At 33.4% G+C, this 24,091-nt stretch overlaps 3 protein-coding genes across 7 annotated transcripts; 2 read left to right on the top strand and 1 right to left on the bottom strand.

Annotated features, from left to right (window-relative positions):
* Positions 1-2,553: 2,553 nt before the first annotated feature.
* LOC105128182 (DNA-directed RNA polymerases I, II, and III subunit RPABC5) lies at positions 2,554-4,186 on the top strand. Its single transcript, XM_011029732.1, has 4 exons — positions 2,554-2,688; positions 2,963-3,021; positions 3,338-3,432; positions 3,889-4,186. The coding sequence occupies exons 1-4, from the start codon at positions 2,653-2,655 to the stop codon at positions 3,912-3,914; spliced, it is 216 nt and encodes a 71-aa protein (XP_011028034.1). The 5' UTR covers positions 2,554-2,652; the 3' UTR covers positions 3,915-4,186.
* Positions 4,187-9,045: 4,859 nt separating this feature from the next.
* LOC105128181 (uncharacterized) lies at positions 9,046-13,232 on the top strand. The gene is made up of 5 exons (XM_011029731.1): positions 9,046-9,453; positions 9,625-9,755; positions 11,679-11,804; positions 11,912-12,039; positions 12,555-13,232. Exons 1-5 carry the CDS (start codon positions 9,231-9,233, stop codon positions 12,862-12,864), a joined length of 918 nt encoding a protein of 305 aa, XP_011028033.1. The 5' UTR covers positions 9,046-9,230; the 3' UTR covers positions 12,865-13,232.
* Positions 13,233-13,422: 190 nt separating this feature from the next.
* LOC105128180 (uncharacterized) lies at positions 13,423-19,204 on the bottom strand. Of its 5 annotated transcripts, none has more exons than XM_011029729.1 (11): positions 19,045-19,204; positions 17,542-17,594; positions 16,446-16,586; positions 16,232-16,283; positions 16,097-16,149; positions 15,175-15,866; positions 15,037-15,080; positions 14,909-14,954; positions 14,520-14,568; positions 14,018-14,146; positions 13,423-13,851 (listed from the first exon to the last, which is right to left on the bottom strand). In XM_011029729.1, exons 1-11 carry the CDS (start codon positions 19,066-19,068, stop codon positions 13,728-13,730), a joined length of 1,407 nt encoding a protein of 468 aa, XP_011028031.1. In that variant the 5' UTR covers positions 19,069-19,204; the 3' UTR covers positions 13,423-13,727. The 5 variants fall into 5 exon arrangements, with proteins under 5 accessions (XP_011028031.1, XP_011028028.1, XP_011028030.1 ...); XM_011029726.1 differs by lacking the exon at positions 19,045-19,204 and adding an exon at positions 18,172-18,879; XM_011029728.1 differs by lacking the exon at positions 19,045-19,204 and adding an exon at positions 18,172-18,879 and having other exon boundaries at positions 15,208-15,866.
* Between the last annotated feature and the right edge of the window lie 4,887 nt (positions 19,205-24,091).

Here is a 24,091-nt window from a genome sequence, read left to right as displayed (position 1 = left end):
TTAAATATATATATCATATTTTGAGTTAATAATTATTTATTTTATTAAAAAATATATTAACAACTCTTTAATATTTTTTTATATTAAAAAATAATTGATATAATCTAATATACTGCATGGGAGATTGATCCAGTAACAAAAGCTAAAACAGGCTGGTGTTTTGTAGAGTGAAACCATTGTGCATATTGTGCAGTAGTAATCCTGTAATTTTCACCACCTATTTTTTCCCCTCTTTTCCTATTCTCGAGGCGTGCCACGTTGCCTGCCATCACCTCCATATAAACCAACCCGACGTGCTGTCATTTCCTGCTCGCCATTATTCTTGAGATGATCCATGTCAGTTCTTTTTCTCACCGCTGCCTTGACCATGGTTAATCTGGTGTTGTGCTCTGCTTGGCGAACACCTGGCAAATTGGAACCTGTCTAGTTTCCTTTGATTTGCTTTCACATGGAAACTTATGTAATCACAATGCTTTCGGACTTTTCCCCCGTGAATGTTTGTCCTTTCTCCCCACCCCACCCCTCATGTTATTGATGCCTTCCAGAGAGACATGTATTTGCGTTTTTTTTTATTGTTTTTATATTTTAAAAGTATTTTTAAAAAAATTAAATTTTTAATTTTAATTTTGGGTTTTAAATTTATATATTTTTAGATTTTTTTAATATATGTTGATATCAAAAATAATTTTTAATAAATAAATAAATAAAATATTATTTTAATATATTTTTAAATAAAAAATATTTTTAAAAATAACTTCTTACTCAAATAAAACTCAGCAGCTCACAAACTTTTTTTCGGGTGTGGGTGCACCTTGCTTCTCATTTATATGTCTTTTACGATCATTTGCCAGCTGTTTTACATTTGCTCTCTTAAATCTCTCCTTTCAGCTATAAAGATCAATTCAGTATAAAGATTGGATTATAGGCAGTGGCGGAGGCAGGGGTTGCTGGCAGGGGCCCGGCCCCTACAGGAAATTTTTTTTCCAGTTTTCTTTCTTGTAAATATTATAAAAATAATTAAAAATTTAACTTTATTTCCTTAATTTTTAATTTGGCTCCCTTTAGTTTTTTTTTCTTGCTCCGCCCCTAATTATAGGTTAAAAAAGTTAATATAATAATAAAAATAATTAATATTATAATTTTAAAAATTAATTTAACAATTAAGTTGATATAAGTTTTGGATCAAAAGGTTCATCCAATTTACTCTAGATTTTTATTTTAAATCAAAACAATTATATTTTAATAAAAAATTAATGAGTTTTTAATTTTTATTTTGTCTCAAGTCAATTGGGTCATTTTTTTATTTTTTAAAACTTAGACTGGTGAGAACTCTTGGTCAACTTGACAGGCCATTTTAGCTTTTACAAAGAGAGTTATTATAGTATTATTAGTTTTATATTTAATATAAATTAAAGTAAAAAATATTATATTAAAATATTTTTTAAAACTAAAAATAAAAAAATAAAAATAAAGAGCCTAACCAATATGAGCATGGACATTAAAAAAAACCAACCCCGACGCCTGCGCTTCCTAGCCTAATTCGAGCACCTAGCTCTATCTTACTCATTTTAATTTCTTAAAGAGTCAAATGATAATTTTTTTTAAAATACAATAAACAACATATCATCTATTTTTTGTAGATTCTAGTGATCAAGGGTTGCTAAAAAAAATTAAGATACATTTTTTTCAACTGAAAACCTATTCTTTAATTCATTATTAATTTAAAAACACCTGAAAAATATTTTAAAAATCTTAATAAATATATACATAGCCATAAAAAATAGTTTAAAAAATAAAAATTAATCTAAAATTAAAATTATTTCCACAATCAAATCTACCTTCTTAGTAATGAGAAGGAAAAAAATACTAAGGTAAAACTTATCCTATGAGGTAGAACTTATTAATACCAAAAACAACTATTTTAATGGACAAAATCATCATGGAAGATGAATTTCTCAATTTACACTAGAATTCATTGAGTTTCTTTCTTTTCTTGTAAAAAAAATAAAAAATAAGCGAAATAAAGTTTGTTATTAAAATTAAATTTTAAAATACTAAAGGTTGAATTATTTAATAACTAAAAAAATAAAAGATTAAAATAAAGTTTTCAAATAAAATTACAAGACACAATCTATTTTACCCATATTTTACAGGTTAGTTTTCTATTTTTCTATTTAATCTTTTCTTTAGAAAAAAATGTAATTAACTGTTAATTTATGCTAAACAAAGCTCAATTATATAAAAATAAAAATTTAAGAATCAAATTAAAGTTTTTCTAAAATTTAATTATTGTAATATATAATGATCTGTGAGAGAAAAAAAAGTAAAATCGGTACAATTAAAACCCCACGAGATTTATTGTTTGGTAATAATAATAATAATAATGAAAGCCCTTGTTTTTTTAAAAAAAATAAAAGCTCACGCATTCAAATAACAAAAACAAAATTACACCTACAGCTTACCGATTCCCAAAGCCAGACCCCCAATCCAAATTATTAAAGGCCCAAATCCAGGCCCAAAAACTAGAAGACGCGAACTATTATAAAATCCTCCCTTCCATCCAAGTTCCCACGGAAACACGCAGTGGCAGAACAGCGCAGGAGCACGAGCACGAGCACAGGCTTATCTTAGTCGTGAGAGAGACAGCCAAAGATGATTATCCCAGTTCGTTGTTTCACTTGCGGCAAGGTATTGACTCTTTTTTAACTATTGCTTTATCTTATTTAATCACGAGGTGCTTAATCTTTCGTTCTAGGGTTTTGTAGCTGATTTGATCCTTTGCCGAGAGAGAAACGCAAAAGAAACCTTTTCCATTGAGAACATTTTTATACGGGGAGAAAAGTCCTTCCCTAAATTTAACTGTTTGTTTTGATGAACCAAAAAAGGGGTTATTATTTAGTGGTTGATGCTGCGATGTTGCATTTAATGTTTCATGGAATGTGATGTTTTGTTTGGGTTTTAGGTGATTGGGAACAAATGGGATACGTATCTTGATCTTCTCCAAGCTGATTACACTGAAGGGTGAGTAGTTACTCGTTATTTTTCTTTCATGTTGACTCTTATTCAATACTTGGGCAAGATGCAAAATTCAGAAATCAAATGCTGTTATTTTGGGCGTGGTTTATGAGATTTCTATAATATAAAGATTTTCAAATAATTCTGAGTTTCATCTAGTGATTTATGATGTGACTAGCACAAGAACTGCACAACTTTCCGAAATGCTTCCAACTGATAGTTAACAGTCGTAATGGTAGTCATATGAAGGTGGATGCCAATTAATCAATTGAAACTCATAAATGACATGTCCAATCAAATCATATCTTGGCTCTTTATGCAGAGATGCTCTTGATGCGCTGGGCTTGGTTCGGTATTGCTGTAGAAGAATGCTCATGACTCATGTCGACCTTATTGAGAAGCTTCTGAACTACAATAGTAATTTCTCTCTCTTCTTTCCCCCACCCTACCCTCTCATATGTGCTGTGTGCGCTCGGGTGTGTTTTGTGGTCACACTGATGCTACTGTAGTTATTTAGTTGAGATGGTAGGTATATAGGCATCTCACAAACTTTCTTTGGAGTAGACCATGCTAGCTTAGCGAATTGTATTCCTCTGAAAATTAAACTTAAGCTTTCCATCTTAAAGGATTTGAGTCATGATTTGAAAGTTTTACGATTGTAACTAGCTGAATGTGGGGCTTTAATCTTGCTAAATGTCACAAATTGGTTGAAGTTTATATTTTAGTAGCTTTCACGAAGAGAATGGGACCGTACATTGGTTTACCACACACTGAATTTTAGCTGAAATCACATGCCAGAACTCTATGTGCCCCTGAATTTTATCGTTTTGTGTACTTTTATTGTTGTTATTTCTGTCAAATTCTCTCTTGCAGCTCTGGAGAAAAGTGAGGGCAGTTGAGAAGCTCACAGGATTGCTAGGGACCTGGAGCTGCTTTTTGTGACTCATGGATGTATTAGAGGATTTGTGGTGAATATGGTGAAAGCAGACACGAGGGATGTTCAAATGCTCTGTATAACTTTTTGTTACAACCTAATCACTGTTTGAGACCAATGTTTTGAGAAACTGCTTAATCATTTCAATGCCTGTTGTGCGATACTGTTGGCAATCTTTTTTGAAAATGTGATGCTATATATGATGATCAATATAGTCTTGCTGCAGCCCATCTGATAGAAGTGTTGGGTAGCCTTGCATGAGTGTGGATGCTATTTATCATACACTCAGGCAGGGAAACTGTTGTGCAGATTTCCTTGCTAGCGTACGACATTTTGCAGCAACCTACTGTTGGGCTAAAGCAACTTAAGTTTGGTGAGTTTTAACATGGCATGAAAAGTCGAACCACCAAAGACACCATTACAGCTCCGAAGAACACCAAAACCAGCCGGTCCTGGATTCCCAAGAGCACTAGCATCCACGCGTAATTTAAATTTAATTTAAGAAACTCACGGGGAGACCCAACTGACTAATCCTGACGGCCCGCCAACCAAATTATCAGTTATAAGCTCAAAAGCCGATTCTCAATGCACCAGAAGAGAGCTAGCATGCTGCAATTGATTAACGACGGAACGGGACTTTTCCCTGAATAATCTCCTCGTGACGAAACTTACAAATAACCCATAGACTTCAAAATATAGAGAAGCCAATCGCAGAAAAGAAAGAGTCCAACACTATGGCCGGAAACAAGGCCTCCCATCTAGCTGGGAAGCAATCGCGGGGTATGTGGAGCCCTGTTTTCTTGACATGATGACAACGATAACAAATTTCAGAATCCTCGCAATATGCCAACCGAAACGAAGGTCACTTCTCAGCAGTCGATCATAACAAACGAGTTACATAAAATACTTCATCCTTTCAGGAACTCCAAGTTTCCACAGCCAAATAATATTAGTAGCTGCAATAGTGAAAGTGTGAAACTGGTGTTATGAAAAAGCCAATGGTAGGCATATTTAGAAGAAAACTCCCCATTAGGAGCAGGATCCCAAATCAGATTATCCACGCCCGAACAAAAATGAGAAATAGGATAAGCGGAAATGACGTCTTTAATATGTTGAGGAATAGGAGCCGGAGCACACTAAACTCCCAATCTCGAGAATAAGATCAGCCACTAAAAGATGAGCATCACTTGTCACGAAACTCAGGCACCATTTGGATAAGCACACAACATCCATGCACCATTTATCAAGCCATATGGAGACATCCTTCCTGTTGCCAATCAGCCAGACGTACTCATCCTTAAGCTTATGAAAGCTTTTACGGATAGACTTCCAGACGTATGAAGCGGAAGGAGAAACAATAGAACAACGCAGTCCATTACCCCTCACGTACTTAGCTTGCAAAATAGAAGCCCATAATTTTGAAGAATCATGGATTAATTCTCATCTCAACTTTTCAAGTAATGCAATATTCTGCTCATGAGTCCTTCGAATTCCAAGAACATCATCTCGCCGACTACTGAGTAATACAATCCGAGCTTAGCAAATAGAGATGGCACGATTATCCAACTCAGAAGACCAAATAAAAGATCTAACAATTTTGTTAATACCATCACAAATTGATTGAGGCAGCCATGCAGATGCATAGCATAAAAAGGAATAGCCGACAAAGCGCTACGTATTAACGTTGTTCTCCCTGCCAAATCGAGAAGTTTAGCCTTCCAAGAAAACATATTAGCCGAGATTCTCTCCAAAACATAACCAAAAATGTTCTTAGTGACTCAAGAAAGCAACAAAGGAATGCCCAGATACTTCTCCAGAAGGGGCAGCATAAAACTTTGATTTATTTCTAACCAGAAGTTCTCCAAAAATCAACAAGAGTAATCTTGCCCACCTTAGCTTGGATATAGAGGCTTCAGTAAACAATAGAACATCATCTGCAAATTACAAATGAGAGATAGTTGGGTCACTTCGAGAACACCGAATCAGCTGCCATTCTTTAGAGTAACCTTTTTAGCAACAAGTAGAGATATTTCCTCCATACACGAGACAAAAGGATTAAAGGAGAGGGGATCCGACGCAAACCTCGTTCAGGAAAAAATAGATGGGTAACCCGCACTTTGTCATAAGCCGGATCGAATTTTTTATAACATAAAAAAATAATATTTGGACATTGCAAATATATTTTAGAAAAGGAAAAAAATCAACATTCATTTAATTATATAAAATAAAAATCAAAATAAATGCATCAATTTTTTAAAAAAATAATAACAAAATCAAAAGAAATAGAATATTTGTCAAACTCGTAACCTAAATCATAAAACTAGACTAATCTCATAAAAAATAAATTAAAAAAAACAATAAAAATTCCCAACAATCCAAATATAGAATAATAATAAAAAAAAGAAGTCAATAACAAGAAGCCTAAAAAAATAAAACACTTATAAACCTGGGTAAGACCATAAAATCTCATGAGCAGAATCATGCAAATGGAATAACCTAATGAAAGATAACAATAAAAAGTGATAAAACTTAATTTTAAAAAGAATTCAATCTTGAAGGATATTTTTTTTTTAATGGTCTAGTTAACAGTCCAAACATATTCTTTAGGTTATGAGATCAGGATAATATAATTGAAAACAACCAAAAAAAATTATGAAGTATATTTTTCAAAACAAATAATGTTGAAAAATGAAATTAAAAAAACACAAAAAACGATATCAACCCGTGTTAATTTTTTAAATTTATAACTTGAATAACTAAACTAGAAGTATTATATCCAGAAAAATCATGAAGTTCAATTCTCAACAAATTAAATATTGAAGGATAAAATTAATTAAAAAAGTATAAAAAAATAATTAAGAGCATAAGGATCAAAAGTGAAATTAAAAAAATGAGAGGACAACTTAGAATTTTGAATTGAAAGAGAAAATTGAAAAGAAAAATAAATTCACAATACAATTCTAAACAAAAAATCAAAATAAAAAAAATGATCAAATTTGAAACAATAACAAATCACAATTATGGATCCAATTATCAAATTGAAAACAAATTGAGATTTGACAAAAAAACCTTGAACAAAGAATAAAAAAAATAAAATAAAGATTAATATTAAAATATCAATAAATAAATAAATAACTCTAAAATCTTAAATGTTAAGTGCAAACTTTGAGGGAAGAAGAGAGAAAGGAGAACAAAAAAATAATAATTTCAAAGTTGCCTAAAACATCATATGCGCTATCACATGTAAAAAAAGGTGCTGTAGTGCTTCCAACACCAACATTGAAGCTAATATTTGGCCATCAAATAAAATCTTACACATCAATATTTTTTTAATTATATTTTATATTTTTAAAATATTAAATCACCCCTTAGTTAAATTTATAGTAACAAAAATCAAGATAAAAATAACAAAATTATCTCTAAACACGAGTTAAATAAAATTTGCTTTCAAGAATGTTTTAATTATTTTATTGTATTTTTAAAATAAAAAAAAAACTAAAAAGCTCTTAGAAGCTAGCAAAATGAATTTTAATTTTAAAAATAATTAAATTATTTTACTATTTTAGAAAGAAAAAAAAATCTTGGTCTCAATCAATTTAATTATAACATATAAACTCTGATAAAAAAAACTATATTATCCTCCATAATAATTTCAATGATTTTATTTAAAAAGAACACAAAAAATTGTTTCACTGTTCCAACTCATATCGATTTATATTTGGATTATAATGAATCACCAACCTGTTTTAGTGTTTTTTTAATAGGAAAAAGTTTATACTGAGAAAATTGTTTAGTAAAACCAATTAAATATAATAAAATAAAAATAAAAATAAAATTATAAACATAAAATATTAAACAAAAGACAAGTATAGAGTACTTGCTTGTAAAATCATAAATTTAATATCAAAACCAAGCTGAGAAAAAAAAGTCATTGCTAATGATTATAACTTCTGCTGCAAAGCTGAATTGCATGTTTATAAGTGCAACTTGTTCCCTAGGATTTCAACAACAATACTTGGGAAGAGCACACTTTAAATCAAGGTATAAGAACTAGCAATCTTAAATTTTCTTTCTTTGTACAACAATGAAACCTAAAGCCAAAGAAAAGAAAGGACAAAAGCAAACATGTTACACACTAGAAAGTAATAATTTTTTTATTTGTTTATTACTTTTATTCTTTTTTCCAACTTCTTTCCTACTAATAAGAACAAGTACCTTCACCTTTATTTGCAGAGGAGGCTAGAGATGTTGAATTATTTCAAAATTAATTAGAGTTAATTTAAACAATTCATTAAAATTGCAAAATCAATAAATACATCTGGGAAGACTCGATGGAAAAGAATTAAACCAACATTAATTAGAATTAATTTCTGATGATTCATTGAATTTGCAAAAACAATGAATATGAGAAGATTAAATATAATAAAATTAATTCAAGATTTAGAAGAATTAATTTTTGACACTTCTTTGATTTTGAAGAATCATTGATGATGACAAGATAAAAAGAATGTTTAATCAATTTTACGTTCACATGAATGATTTAGATAATATAAATACCATGTCTAAACAACTCTTTTCATCGATCTCTCACACGAATGAAGATTAATTAACTAGTATACGGAGACGCAAGAAATCACAGGGACGAAACTTGGTAATAAAATCGGGAAGAGAAAGACCAAATAGCAAAAGCATCCTGAATTGTATGAACCAACAAATCATCAACAATGGAAGAATATTGGTTGGTATCCATCCACGTAGACTTCAACACTTCATGCGATAAATCAGAGATAAAATTCTCTGGAAGTTTAGGGTGATTATAAAAAAGAGGCAAAGCAGAGATGTTTTCTGTACCGCACACACAAAAAAACGGCTTTGAGAATGATCAGCAGCAACCACTCAGAGAGCTTCAGGATCCGAGGACCAGGTCTCGTCGGGAAGTTTCAACCTTTCAATACCATTCTGCTCAAGGTGAACAGTGGTGGAAGCATGACAAAATCCCAGTAATTTGAATATTCAATTGAAAAAATAAAAAAAATAATTTATGTTCTTTTGGCAAACACTTTTTTAATTCTCAAACAAAAAATCAACGGTTGACTGTACTGTGGAGGCCACAGTGACCCAAAAAAAATAAATTTCCTGACAAAAACTTCCCTATGGATATAGATCGAGTAGAGTGATTGTATTGTACCCTGTTGAGCCCACAGTCACTACTTTCCTTCTAAAAAAAGGATTTTCTACCTTCTTCCTCCACACAAATAAAATTAACAGTGCGGCAGTGGTTATGGATGTTAGTGATGATGAGATGGAATTAGAAATAGAAACCTCTGAAAATGGGAGAAAGGGTTTCATGTATCTAGCTTTTCGATTAACCTCAGCTCTTCTTTTCCCAATCTTTGCCTTCCTTTTCTTGTCAATATTATTAGGTTTCTTAGCAATTCTCATGGGCCATTTTTCTATTACAACCTTCCCCTCTCTTCCATTTCAGTGCAGGATACTCTCCAGTAGTATGTCTCTCCCTCTCCCTACTGCTACCCCTGTGATTTTAAGCTTAAATTCATCTTTGTTTTGTTTTGTTGATGTTTTTTTTAGATAATGAGTTTTTGTTGATCTATTCATTTGTTTTTTGTTTTTATGAGTTGTGTAAAGTGGGTTGTTTTTGTTTCTTTATTTTTCAGGCGTGGATCTTAGATCATCTAAGATTTGTGAGCTTGGGTTGCTGAATTATAAAGCCAAGCACGTGTTTTATCCAAATAACAGAAGCAAATTGCGCTGTCGCTATGATTACTACTGGGCTTCAGTGTTTGAGGTGATTTTATCATTTTCTCTAGCAAGTATTATATGACTTCTATTGTGCTAAAGATTAGGAGTATATGCTGCTAAAATGATTTCTTCTGATAATTGAGGTCAGTACTATTCCTAGATAATGTGTTGTGGAAGTGGAAAATAAAGGGAGGATGGACTTGAGATGCCAAAAGTAGATATTTAACTTTAAATTAGTTGAATAGGAAACTTAGAAGTTAAACATTATGTAAGCTAAGAACAATGTGGTTATTCCAACAATACATTCTCAAAATATGTGAATTTTCTGAGAGCATGGTTCTTTACCATGACTTGGAATGGGATTACATGGAACATTTCAGCTTGAAAAGTATCTTGGGTTATGGATGTAGAAGGGTATGAATCGTCATGAACATTGCTGTTCTTGTTCATAATGCTGAAGTTCCAGTAGGCTTACTCATTAGGAGCTAGGACTGTCTTCAACTTTCAGTTGTCAAAAAGTTTGTATTCTGATAAATAGCATTAATTTTATAGATTGGTTATAATTGGTATTCAATTGATAGAGCCCAAGACCTCTTTCTAACATAGGGTATCTTAAATCATCAAACCTTTCAATGCAAAAGAGGAAGTTCTTGTATAGCTCCTTTGTTTTTTAATAGAACGCTCCATGTTCCAAAAACAGGAGGGGTAAAATTTGGACACATCACTATGTATAAAGGTGACGTCAAAGGATGAAATGAGGGAACTTTCATTGTGATAGATTATCTTCTTTGTATCAGTGGGGCCTATCAATCTTTTGTTTTAATGTGAATCTCTTAACCTTGTTAAATACGACTTTAGAGTTCTTATCTTTTTGTTTAAAGAACAAACACCACATTTGTTTTGGTCCGTGGAAGCTGTATTTGAAGAAAACCGCCTTTTGACTCATTGGTAGAGGAATATAACCAGTGGGCAATGGAAGGCATGATGGTTATGTGTCACCTTAATCCTAATGTGATGCAACCCTGATTCCTCATTGTTTCCCATTGTATCTCAGATTCAGTCATTTTTACCCCCACATTCTTCAAAGGAACATGCGGCAAATAGATTTAATTGCCTCTGTAATTTTTATAGTCATGCTATTGTGTATGACTGTTATTCCAGGGTCATGCTTTTACAATGGCTCAGCATGCCCTTGTGTAAAAGCTGTCTTTTATGTGCTATCAGTAGGTTTTCTCTATGGGATAGGAGGATTCCCTTCCCTGTTTTACTTGTCCATGGTGATCTGATTGAAACTTTCTCTAGATAACTTGTGATAAATTCTTCTCTGTTTCTAACACACACACATCTATAATCCTGCTACATCTCTGAAAACGCATGCAGCTGATACACAGACAGATTGGATATCTGAGAGGGTGATATAGATTCTGTTAATTTTTCTCTATTAACTGCTTTTAAACTTGTGTTTGTCTCTGATCAAGAAATTCTAGAAGACTTGATATTTTTTTTTATCATTATAGTATATATCTGTGAGGTCTATTTCTGAATTTGCTGTAATGTAGGTGTACAGATGACAATATCTTAATGTTATGTTTTTAGTGCAAATAGCCAATAGAACACTTTCAACATTTATCATATGAACATTACGAACTGTATAAGAGCAGAGCCGCCATTAGTAACGTTTGATGCTTGGAGCTCTTCATATTCCCCACCCCTGAACTCTTGACAATGTTTGCGTTTTCAAACAAATCCAACATCAAGGAATTATATATAGCTGGGTTGTGTTAGGATTTGGAAGTAGCATTTCTGCAAACTTCAGGCATGCACGCATCAAATTCTCTTTACACCATGTTATCAAGTTTTGCGTACACTATGTATGTATCTGACTGGTTTTAAAAATGCAATGGTTTGAGGCATTGGAGTAAAAACTGGGTCTTTTAATATCATTTCTTTATCAACTTTCCATTTGCAGGTGGAATACGAAGATTATTCCTTGGGTCAGGCTCGATTTGCTTTGGCAGAGGCTCCAAATGAGGCCCTTCCTCTAAATTGCCGCCCTAATTTTGGTGCTGCATGGTTGGCCAAAGATAAATTCAAGGTAGGGATTGCAAAGCTGCAAGCCTCACTCAATGGTAATGCATTTTAAGTCAGATTTTCTTCAGACCATTGTCACTATCTTACTCTTTTCTACTCATTCCTCTCCAGGTTAATAAAACCTATGACTGCTGGTATACATCAGGCTTTTCGAAAGTGAGTTTATATCGTGATGATCTTTTCAGTTGTCAAGCAAAAGATCCATCTCAAGTTGAGATGATTAAACGTTATTTCATCCTGTGAGTCATTTTTTTTCACTTTTAAATGAAAAAGTAACACTCAATCTTATTTACTTCATCTGTGTTGTGTGTATTTCTATGGCATTTGATGCCTGCACGTCAAATATAGATGGTGAATTTGAGATATCCAAAGTAGATGATGGATGGCCTAGGGATTATCTGAAGCGTGTGGACCAGTTTGATTTGACTATCTTGATAGATATGAGTTGATTATGGTCATGTATTTCTGATAATATTGATTGGCCATTTGATAATGTGAATTTGGCTTTTTAGTGCTATGGTGTTCGCCCATTAGAGTGACTCATCTAGTCATCTGTCATTGAATAAGATAAATACAATGTGTCATTTCTCCACATATTGTTGTTGAAAGTATAGTCCTTGTATGATTGAATCTGCACTATTCCTATGTTTATTAAAATGTTAAAGCTGAAAATCATGTAAATGATAAGCATCTTTTTGCAATCATTGGATGCGGCATTGCCAATATTTAACATAGAATTGTTGGTCATATTCAGGTCTAAAGAGATGTTGCACTCCTCCCCATTCTGGAAGAGAAAAGCTAGCTATTGGGGGTGGGAAACAATAGCCGGAGTTATTACTGGTTTTTCAATTTCTATAATCACCATCAGCTTTATAAAAATCCTACAGTACATTAAATCATGTCTCCGTCTAACTTCTGTAGCTAGGATGTTTTCTCGCGCCAATATGGTTTTCTTCAAGCGAGCTTGTTTTCTTGTGGCGTTCTTTTCTTTTATGGGTTGGTTGACAATCCAGTATGGGAAAAGGTTTGGTCTCCCTGAGATTTACAGAGTTGATAATTACTAGAAGCAGTCTTTTAACAAGTGCCAATTCCTTTTTTCTCTCCCCGGAACCTGGATGCTGCATTGCTGCAATTTGACACACTTGTCGCCCAATGATTCCATGGGTGCCAAATGTATTTTTTTAGAAGAAATGCTGAGCAACTTGTGTATGTAGCTGAGAAATAGACTTCGTGTATAGTCATCATGTTATATGAAAAAAAATCTCATTGACGTATGATTTTGTCACATCCTGTTTTGAAGGACATAGTTGATAAAAGTGAGCATTACTGTATTTTCTGCTCCCTGCAAGGGATCTGAGCAAGACAGCTTCAGCTTCTACCTCTACTACCTTCGTTATGCTTGGAAAGATCCAAGAATAAATTATTGTGTACACTTCGATTACTTCCTCAGTATGTTGATACTGTTATATCCTCAAGGGAGACAAACAATCTCTTACATAAGAGGAATGGAGATGGTTTAAAATTTCCACGCACTTCGGAAGCTCGTTGACTATTTGACACAGATTACAGCCATCTCTCTTGATAAAAGCCACGAAGCTTGTTTTTTACACCCTGCTGGTCCATTGCATCCAAAATTTTAAAATTGATATTGCGTTCACAGTTTGTCAGACATAGCTGCATTTACCAATTTTACCATGCATTTGGTACATTCATGGACATATGATCAGCAAACAAGTCACAACACCTAAACTGGAAAATCTAGAATAGGCGTAACTTCTTTGGTGTTCTGCTTACTAAGGACTTGGATAGGATTGTCTTTAGATTAATAAATTGGGTCTTTCAGAATTACTGCTGCTTCTGTAAAAGACTTGGTGCTTACAAGGTACACTTGTATGAGATGTGTAAAAGCCGAAAGGGGAAGTAACTTTTACATCTTTCCTGTTTCAGCTAGAATCCTCTCAATTTCTTCTAAGAGACGTTCTTTTTCATCAGTTAAATCTTCGTTCTGTTTCTGAAGCTCCTCTATCTGCTTAGTCTGTTCAGAATCCTTCCTGAAAGAGTATTTGAAAACAATTGATTAATAACAAAGCAGTTCTAGATCATAATGCATAGAAAACCTACAACTTGGAAGCCAAACGTCCAGCAAAATAAACAGAATTGAACAAGTCTCTATGCATTTATTGACAGCCCAATTGGAAGTAATCTAGTGATCACTACCTATTCATGAAAGACAAGTTCAACTTGAGTGATCGTACTTCCTTCTCAAGATTTTCACACCGCTTAAGGACTGATTGCATGTCAGATGGAATTGCTGGTGTCATATTCCTTTCCTTTGCCTCTGCCATTCTACATCACCAAAGAATTCAACGTAAATCAAAGCTACTAGGCAATAACAATCCTCCAACACTTGTAGATATTGCATTTTTTGTAACACTAATTGCGTGCTTCTAGCATCCTCGTATCGCTCATGAGGTCTAATTATGGTGCATGCAGTTTGGATCGTCCATTTATCCTTATGCTACATCCTTCAAGGAAAGGATGATTAGCCCTTTGGTTTTCATTTTCTCAGCCAGTTGTATTGCTTGTATCTTTATATTAAACAAGAAATAATGTTAATCATGAGAGATTAATCTGTTCCTGAAGCAGGTAGGTCATGCAAAATGAAATGAAAGTTTGAATAACAGGGTTAATAAAGCTGAGAGATTAAAGTTCAACTTACTTTCGTGAGCGTTCCACTCTCCGCTTCTTAGTTGGGTCCCCCTTGTCCACTGCATAAATTTGGATGGTCAGATAGAGTGATATGATCGCATAACGACACAATAATGCAGTAAAGCATCTGCATAGTTTTTAGGGTTTGCTTAAAACCACAACAAGAATACCTGATGAAGAGAATAACAAGAGCAAAAGTGGCAGTTGCAGATTTATATATGATGGCAAGAATTATTAAAGCGTTATGTTTTTCAATTCAAGAACTCATTTCCTTTTTGTTTTGAACAGATCAAAACCAATAGTGCGACACATTCCAGCTGACTCCTCCTCCTTTTAGTGAAGCCCGCTGTAGGCAAGCCAAATGTCATGCTGGTGAAGTTCTAAGGATGAACTGATTACCTGAACCTGCTGATGTCACAGATCCATATCGGACGAGACCTCCCCTCTACCATAGAAAAAAGGAAGTAGGTAAAGCAATAAATATTTAATCAGAATACTTTTGTTCTGCATAGAAGAATGTAAAGTACCTTCCGATCATCCTTCAAATTGTCAATTATTCGGTCTCTAAAATCTGCATTTGAAATATAAGATGCAGGAACAACTTAGAAACTAAATCAATCAAGTTTCAAGACAGAAAAAAAGAGGCCATTTTTTAAACCGCACACCTTTGGCTCTAGAGCCATTTTCTGAACTCCTACCGTTTCCAATTTGTTTCCTTGAGGTTTCACAAATGCTTAGAGTTTGACTTGAGTTGCTGGGGCCATCACATGCATCAAAAGCAGATGAAACTACTGGTGTGGCGGCAGAAGATCCACTTTGAGAAGGCTCCCGAGAAACCGTGCTCAGCTGAACCGGATTTATGGCATTTACAAACCCTTCAAAGTCAAGATCCATGGGTCCTTGAACTGTCTGCAAGAACTCAGGGTCCTTGACTTGACCAGGTGATATTTCTTGAAAACTTCGAGTAGGAATCTCATGAATGCCGTTTCCTTTTCGTTGATCAAAGGTAGAGTTTATAACTTGAGCATGATAAAATGCGTTAGAACTATCTTCAACTATTTCCTTCTCAATCTGGTTACCTAGCTTCTTGCGTTCCAGTGTACCCTTTAGCATGTTAACAACAGAAGAAACTTTATCTATGCTGCTCATTTGTGGGGTGTTAAAAGTAGACGAGGATGAATTGGTTGGAGACATGAACGTGCCCAACTGATTGGCAGTGTCATGCACAGGAGGGTCACTGAAACCATTTGGATTTCCAAACTCTTGATTCAAATTGTTGACACCATGCCCTGAAGCATTCTGCATAACTTCCATACCTATATTTGTCTGAGTATATTGCATAGCAGCATACCTTCTCCTGCAAGACAAGTTGGATAATGAAGCAAAGGAAACAACTGTTCTTTGTACTATTGGAGTAAATGCATTTCTATGCCTTAAAGAATGCATTCCACGGACTTCTGCCAGATGTAAGATAATCAACTAGATGAAGAATTTGGAGCCATAATTATACCAGGTATCACTAACAAAAACTTATGAAGGATGTGATTGTTATCATTATTATGCATGCGCGCGCAATAATGCTAGTACCTTAGTTCAGAGGATCGACTTCTTGTCATGGGTTGAGAACTGTGAAACCACGCCTGAGTAAGAGATTAGAGACTGTCAGAATTGTAGAGGTTTAATCGAGCAGAAGTTTCTGAAGATTTTAAAAAATTATTAGACCTTAGCCAGATATAAATTACTAGCCTGCACGGTCCTTTCAACAGCGTTCCTGCTAAAAGTAGTAACAAAAAAATGATAAATCAGAATCACTATTCTCTTGGTGGCGCATTAATAACTTTTTAGGATCATATGACATGCTCATAGATGATCGAATCTGGAAATCTTGTAACGTTGTACAAATAAGATCATTATGGAAGAAGGGTGCAGAAGCTACCTGATTGACTGTTCATTGAGATCATTGGAGATATCATCAGCTGTTGGATTATTTTGCGTGAATAGGACATCATTGCTCCTTTTCTTCTGAGGTGTGCTCGCATGTAGCTGGCTGGTCAAATTGACCAGTTCACTTGATATCCTGCGTTTATCATTGGAGTAAGTTATGGAACTGGAAGAAGGACAGAGAGGGCAATTCCCCAAAGAAGTGGTGGCAAAATAGGTGTCCTCTATCAAAGGCCAAACAACTGGGAAGGATTTGCAAAGCATATTTAGCTACAAGGGAAAAGAACTGAACCAAAAGATATATCCATAATTGCCAGAATCCTCAAAATGTTAGATTACCTCAATGTCACATGAAGAATTTAATGATTTATTTATCTATTTTCCTGATCATAGAAGTTTCAAACACTTGGATGGTAAGACATTCCAGAGCAGCCTACTAAAGCCAAAAAATGAGAAGACAAAAAACCCATAGCAGAGTAGCAATTCATCTATCTCTTATGATTATATATTTCATTCCTGTACAATATGATTCACCTTGATGATTCCGTATCAATCTCAAGATGGCCATGTCATGACCAGGAAGGTTTGCAAAATAGAAGCTTTAAAGAAATCAGTGTTCAACAGGGAAGGGTACTCATATTTCTGTTAGATTTCTTAATGTTAAAACATGGGATAGCTAATTCCCTCAGCAAATGAATTTTCCCATACAAGCCAAGGACATTAGGGTTGAATTTCAGACTCCTAGAAGAGCTTGCATATCGAACGATATTTTTTCTTGTGCAGGGGAATTTTGGGCCATGCATTTCAATCAGCTGGAACCTAGTGGATGATTCCCGAGTCTGTAAAGGATGAATTGGTAATAGTTCCCTCTAAGACAAAAAAACTCGTATCATGCTAGCACAGAAATGTAGCTACATTTAACTCTAGAAGCATGAGTCATGCACTTCTGCACCGTTAAGATTATACAAAAAAAAAAAAAAAAACGCAGAAAAATCCTTCAAGAAAATCTAAAAAATGAGGGCAATCTGGACTTGGAGAATGGCACAGTTTCATTCGTTCTCTATCGACATATACTACTTCGATCTACTCACCTTCTCGATGCTTGTCGCGTTCGATGTGCCATGCTTGTTGAGTTATAGCCATTCTGAAAAAAAGAAAAGTCCATCAGTCAGAAAGAAACCCAACCCATCCTCTGGGAAAAAGAAATTAAAAAAAAAGGAGTGATTTCCTGAACTGCAAAACCCGCACGAGTAATATAGCCTTTTAACTTGGTGAAAAATTCTGGTCTTTCTGAATAAAACCGCGAGGCAGATGCTTTATTTTAAACAGCCAAGTTCAAATCTAGCAGATGAGCCGTTAATGTTTTTTGGTTTGATAACTCCTATGGCCACTTCTTCGGATTATCAATCACTTGATGACAATCCATGAATCGAAAGCCTGGCAATAATCAAAGTTGACCAACTAATTGACAAATGAATTAGACCATTACCAAGTTCATTTCACTGCACAAATTGTGATGTTTTGTTTATTTTTCTGTCAAGGAAGATGTAATTAAAGCCAACCAACTACTTGTGATTGTGTTTTGATTTTGGAAACAAGAAAAAAAGAAAGAAAAAACTCATGGCATGTATAGATGATCAGTCAATCCTGCAAAGGCAGAAAAGCAAATAATGAGCTTGAGACTTGGATGCTGAAATCGAGATTAATTCTTTTTTTCTCACCTCTCCATTTGTAAGCCAGCTTTTGAATAGTTCCTCACTGTCGGTACGAAAGTTCTGAGAGAGATTCTTGAACCCCAACATCTCCATGGTGGGTACTGGCATCCCAATTGAGGTCTCCATCAAAGATTTGAGAAACAACTCTTCACTTGAATTCCTATACAGGTCTGTAAACCCTCTTCCTTCCGTCTCCATCACACCTTTCTCCCCTTCACCCCTCTGATAAAAACTGAAGTTGTGCTGCTGACTACTTTCTGGCTCTATAACCGAGTTGTCTGTCAAGCTTCCCTTGTTTCTATCATTGATCATATTACCTTTTACCATCAGCAAGTAGATGTGCCAAACCTCCTTCTTCGTCAAAAAGGACAGGCAATATTTATGACAGAAAGAACAAATCAATCCTTGCAACGATCAGAAATCTTGGAGGCCAGAAACTGGGCGGTGTATCCCTATAACCTACCAGGCCACCGGTTGGGAGTTGAAAATCTAGCCACGAGAAGATGAACAAATACAACCTATGTCCAATAATAAAAAATAAAATAAAAATAAAATCTACAATAATTTTGAAAAATACAGGGAACACATTCTTGCAAGATATTGCACCAAGACTATCTAACTTTTGCTTTTGATATTGCACCAAGGAGACAATGTTTCATCGCCCATCAACCTATGGGAACTCTTGTTCGTTTTTCGGTTTGAGTATTATATTTGTCCCCAGGTTGGCATCTTACACAATAATAACACCAAAATAAAATAACAATCATATAATTTAATAAGCAATAAAATAATAACAATAAGAAATCGAAATTCAAACCTAAAGAACAGAAAATTTCTTTTACAAGTGTGCCGTTGATTTGAACCCATTTAGGCATTTACCTCCCCGAGTTCAGACGGGAACATTAATTAGTTTACATGTTCGCGTTTTAAGTATTCGTCTTCCTCTTCACCAGTATGCAGGGCCAGATGATTTTGAAATTAATTAAGTATCCACCATTCAGAGAGGCAGGAAACCACTGGTAATAGTACATAAAATTTCCCCTCTTCATATTCACCATTGAGAAAGGCAGGAAACCAGTGGTAATAGTACATAAAATTTCCCCTCTTCATTAATCTCATAATTTTTTTCATTTTGAATATTGTAGTGGGGATTTGATCGAAAAGGGTCTCGAAATCTGATGTTTAAGCAACTCAATCAGCCAAGTGTAATCTACCACTCAGTTGCTAAATCAATCTTCCATATGTCAATCATATAGTAGAATACAGATAACATCACTTGCTGTAAAAGTACACAACGAGGCAGTGTGAAATGAATTTACTATCAGAAGAAGCACCTTTTCAGTGATTTAGACATCAAAGAAGTAGATGTTTAGCACAGACTAAGAAATGGCCTGATGGAAGCAATGAAAAGGACCTTGTGCACTTGCCCTTTGTTTTTATTAGGTGATTCTCTAAAATATTGTTGCAGTTGAGATGGCGCTTTCATGCTAGGGAATGCCTTTGGTATGCCGTTGTGTATATTTCTTCAGGTCCATTTAGTTCATTGGCATGCGATCCCCCCACAGCCCCGGACTAATTTTTTTTTTAATTTTTCAAAAATATTAAAAGCATGTGATATTTTTTAGACAATATTATTAAATCTGGACAATTACATAAATTTTAAATTTTTTTATTTGATTTCTTATTTGACTTGAATTTTCAATTAAATCATATCAGAATTAATTCAATATAAATCGATTGATTTCATAGATCCAAAAATAAATTAGATAACTAATAAAAATATGAGTTAGTTTATAAAAGAACTTTACAATGTTTTTTTAAGTATTAAGATAATGACATATTAAATGGCCTCGGTCATCCCACCCGAATCATTCACTCAACTAAGTTTAATAGCTATATTTTTTTAAAAAATTAATTAATTACATGATAAAAAAATGGATGCTTGAAATTTCGAGCTTCAATCATAAAGTTCGACCAATCCAATATTGAAGGATGAAATGAAAAAAAAAATTCATTGTTATCGGTATTAATTAAAAGACAAAGTTGCCTCTAAGATTACGAAAAAGCCTTGACAATCAAGCTTTAAGAGTGAAACCTTTTTTATTAAAAAAAATACCCTATACCCGAGTTAAATGTTGTTTTGCTTTTAAAGGTATTCTAGTAATTTAACTATGCAAAATATAAATAAATAGATAGTAGTATTCTCAATCAATTTATATATGGCTAATCCACGATAATTAAAAAAGAGTGAGTGTGAAAGTTTTTGAAGGACAAAACGGTATATTTACTATTTTAATCTATAGTAATTGGTCCAAATAAATCTTCTAAATTTGGGTTAATAATTCAATTCACAACCCATGAAATCACATACCGAGTTCAATTAAGATGATCAATTCTCAACCAATTTAACATTAAAGAATGAAATTGAAAAAAAAAATTACATTAAAAAAATTACCATAAGCAAATAATAATAATAATAATAAAGAACAAAAGCCAAATCTGACAGACTAAGATATTGAAGGAGGATGAAATTGAAAAAAAAAAAAATTTTAAAAATTAATTAAAATAAAACAAATAAGAGTAAAAAAAAAAGAGATGAAATGAAAAGAAAACACACTTGAAGGGTTGATTTACAAATTTGAAGGGAAATATATTCTTAGAAGGAAAAAAAGTTTATTAGTGCCATATAAAAGGCCAGTTTGTTAGCTATATGCTCTGCATAGAAAGGAAGAGAAAGTCAAGATAAATTAGATGACACAATATAATAATAGTTTTGACCATCATAGTTAGTTGCACGCACTGTTTTAAGACGATGGAGCAACTGATATGTGCAACTAAGGTATTAACAACCTTTTAATTTATTATTTTATAAAAACACCATATTGTCTCTAGAATCAAAAAATTATTGTGAAAAAAATCATTGCGAAGTGATGAATAAGCCCCGCTACAAGCTTTTGAAATTTAATTTTAAGGGTGAAAAAGTTATTACCTTGTAGTAAAAAAAATGTGAAATATCAAAAAAACACCCAGATCAAAGTTAATTTTTTTCAACTTTTAAAGGCAATAAAATAATTTTACTATAAAAACAACTTATGAAAGATCAAGATGCCCCTAAACATTTCTAGAATGATAAATGAATCAAGTGGAAAGACCAATATACCCTTTTGAGATAGTTTTCGTGATTTTTTAAAAGGGCAAGATTATAAATTTATTATTATAATCTACCATAAATCAAGGTATATGCATAATACTATTCCCACATGTTTTAGTTTATATATATATATATATATATATAGTGACTATCTCGTAAGTATGGATTAAAAAGATTATCATAACCCTTGGTACATGAAAAATTAATTTTAAAGAATCCTTAATTGTCATGTTTTATAAATTGAAGAACCCTCAATCCCACTTTAAAATATTACAAGATTTTTTGAAGTTTTTATAGTGAAAAGTTAAAAATTTAAAATTGAGATGTTAGAACACCAAAGTTTTAAGAGAGAAGAGATCTTAGATTAAGTGAGGTTTTAAACCAAACTTGCCCTAGTGGACCGAGATACATGTCTGAAGTTTGGGTTTGAATTTACTATAAAATATTTTTTAAATCTATAATGAATTATTATTTATTAGTCTATTTTTTATTTGTTCAACTTATGAATAACCAGTTTATATAGTTTTTTTTAACATGAAAAATTTTTTTAAAATAAAAATTTATATTTTAAAGCAAAAAATAATCAAGTTAATTTTGTTTTATAGTAAAAAATTAATGTTGATAGATGACATGAATTAATTACTAGAATTTATTCTATATCAGTTTTGATTTTGATATCCAATATAAAAGGAGACCGAATGAAAAGTGTTTGAGACATATTTTTAGACTTTTCTTCACCTCAATTTTTTCAATATTATTTTCCTTAAATTTATACTATATTTTTTTTTGTGTTTTTCTATTTACTCTAAAGCTTAAGTTCTGTTATATTATAGATAGTTTTGGAATTATACTTTAAATGTTTCATAAAACTTATTTAGAATTGTAACTAATCAAGGTGGTTGTGCTGAAATCCTAAAAACTTGATTACAATTATTCTATTTGCATGAGGTATAAAATTTTAAAGATAAAATATTAATTATTAGCAACAACAAATCTTCATTTACTTCAAATTTTATGTGCTCAATAGTGCCACAATCAAGAATTATTGGTTAATATTTTTCATGTAATTCTCTAACGGTTAAACTAAACAAGAATTACTTGAATTGACATTAGATTCTTCTACTTAGATTAATATTTTCAGGATGTTTAAGGCACTAGCCTAGGACGGAAACAAGGCGGCACACGCAAGCAATTACCTAAGCGAACATTAGTCTTGTACTAATTCATTAGTTAATAATGCTAAAAAGGTATTCTAAAAAATTCATTAGCTAATACTTAATACTCCCCCCAAAGAAATGGCGTAATTTTGCATCTTTGACCGGGCGATGATTACTAAACGAACACGCGTTGATCAAATCAGTCAGAATCAAGATCATAGCCGTTAATTAGAATGTATAGAAGGCAAACCACAGGCCAATGATAGTCTGTGCGAACTACTGCCAGCAACAACTGCTTCAGGACAGTTCAGCATCTTTCGTGTTTTGTTAAATTTTGATGATGCAATATTTAGCAGCTACCAAACCCATAAACCAGAATAATTTGACAGAATATGAGGATCTACCGACAGAGTGACTATAGAAATGAATGAACTGAGTCAATAACTCAGGGTTCGAGAAGCCGGCAATCTATTGTTTTCAAGTTGAAAGACTCGGGACAGCTAGGTTATGACATACTGAACAGTGCATGTTTTAGAGTGACATTTGTAACCTAAACTGCAACTAATCCTGTTAATAATTAGCTAGTAATGTGTTTGTTCTGTTTTTTTAATGCATGAATCTCAATATCTCAGGCGTTTGGTATAATGTGCAGGTTGGCAGGCCAGTGTTCTAGTGTTTCAGGCAGAATTCTCCATTGTACTTGAAGCTCCATCGTTGAAGAATCAGCATCATGACTGGCAATCAACCCAGGAAATATCCCAGATCAAGAGGGGGCGGAGCGCCAAAAAAGAATTTAATCAGCATCCGGGGATAAATCATGTGCAATTTGGTTGTTAATAATTATTGAAAAGATTTCGTGAGAGCTCTTGAAAAACTCTGTACACACAGTAACAAAATCTTGAAATGCGTGCAAGTGTCCATAATGAAAATAACGAGGAAGAGATTGAATTTGCTGAGATACTCTGTCATTGATATTAAGTCATGTATTTATACAAGGAGGTTTCTACTTGTTCCTACAAAACGGGAAACTAGCGATGTATTAGGAATTACAATAGGAAAGTTAATGCATACAGATCTTCTATTCTAAATAGGAAAGGTTGATTTCCGAACACACAAAATAAGAAGCTTGGAATCTTCAACTCCTTTAATGAACAGTCACAAGAGGAAAGCATGAATTCTTGCTAAGATTTACCTTGCCCTCAAAATTAAAATACCTGTCACGTTAGCTTCCTGATGAGCTAATACACCTCCTTTTCCATTTCCAGGTACCAGGACATAGAAGTTGGAGATAAGTAGACAACTCAACATTGCAAAGCATCACTTCTTACAAAGCTAGCTATTAATTATATTTCCTAGATATATTTTACTGTTGACAGGTCTAAACTTCAAAAAAAACCAAAAAAAGGTGCCATAAAGTCATAATTAGATGGTGCCAGGATGCAAATTCCTGCTAGTAAGATACTCGGTCAATCGAGTAAGCATGCAGGCAGAGAAGTCACATACTCATATTGTGATTGTATACAAAATACTGCCAGACATGATGAAGCTTAATTTAGTAGCGTCTTTTTTGTACCCCAACCAGATTTCAAGTTCATCAAAACAGGTTTCAGGTCCTTAT

Source organism: Populus euphratica, unplaced genomic scaffold (assembly GCF_000495115.2).
Source record: "Populus euphratica unplaced genomic scaffold, PopEup_1.0 scaffold49.1, whole genome shotgun sequence".
NCBI lineage: Eukaryota > Viridiplantae > Streptophyta > Magnoliopsida > Malpighiales > Salicaceae > Populus > Populus euphratica.
This window is presented reverse-complemented; position numbering and strand designations above follow the sequence as displayed.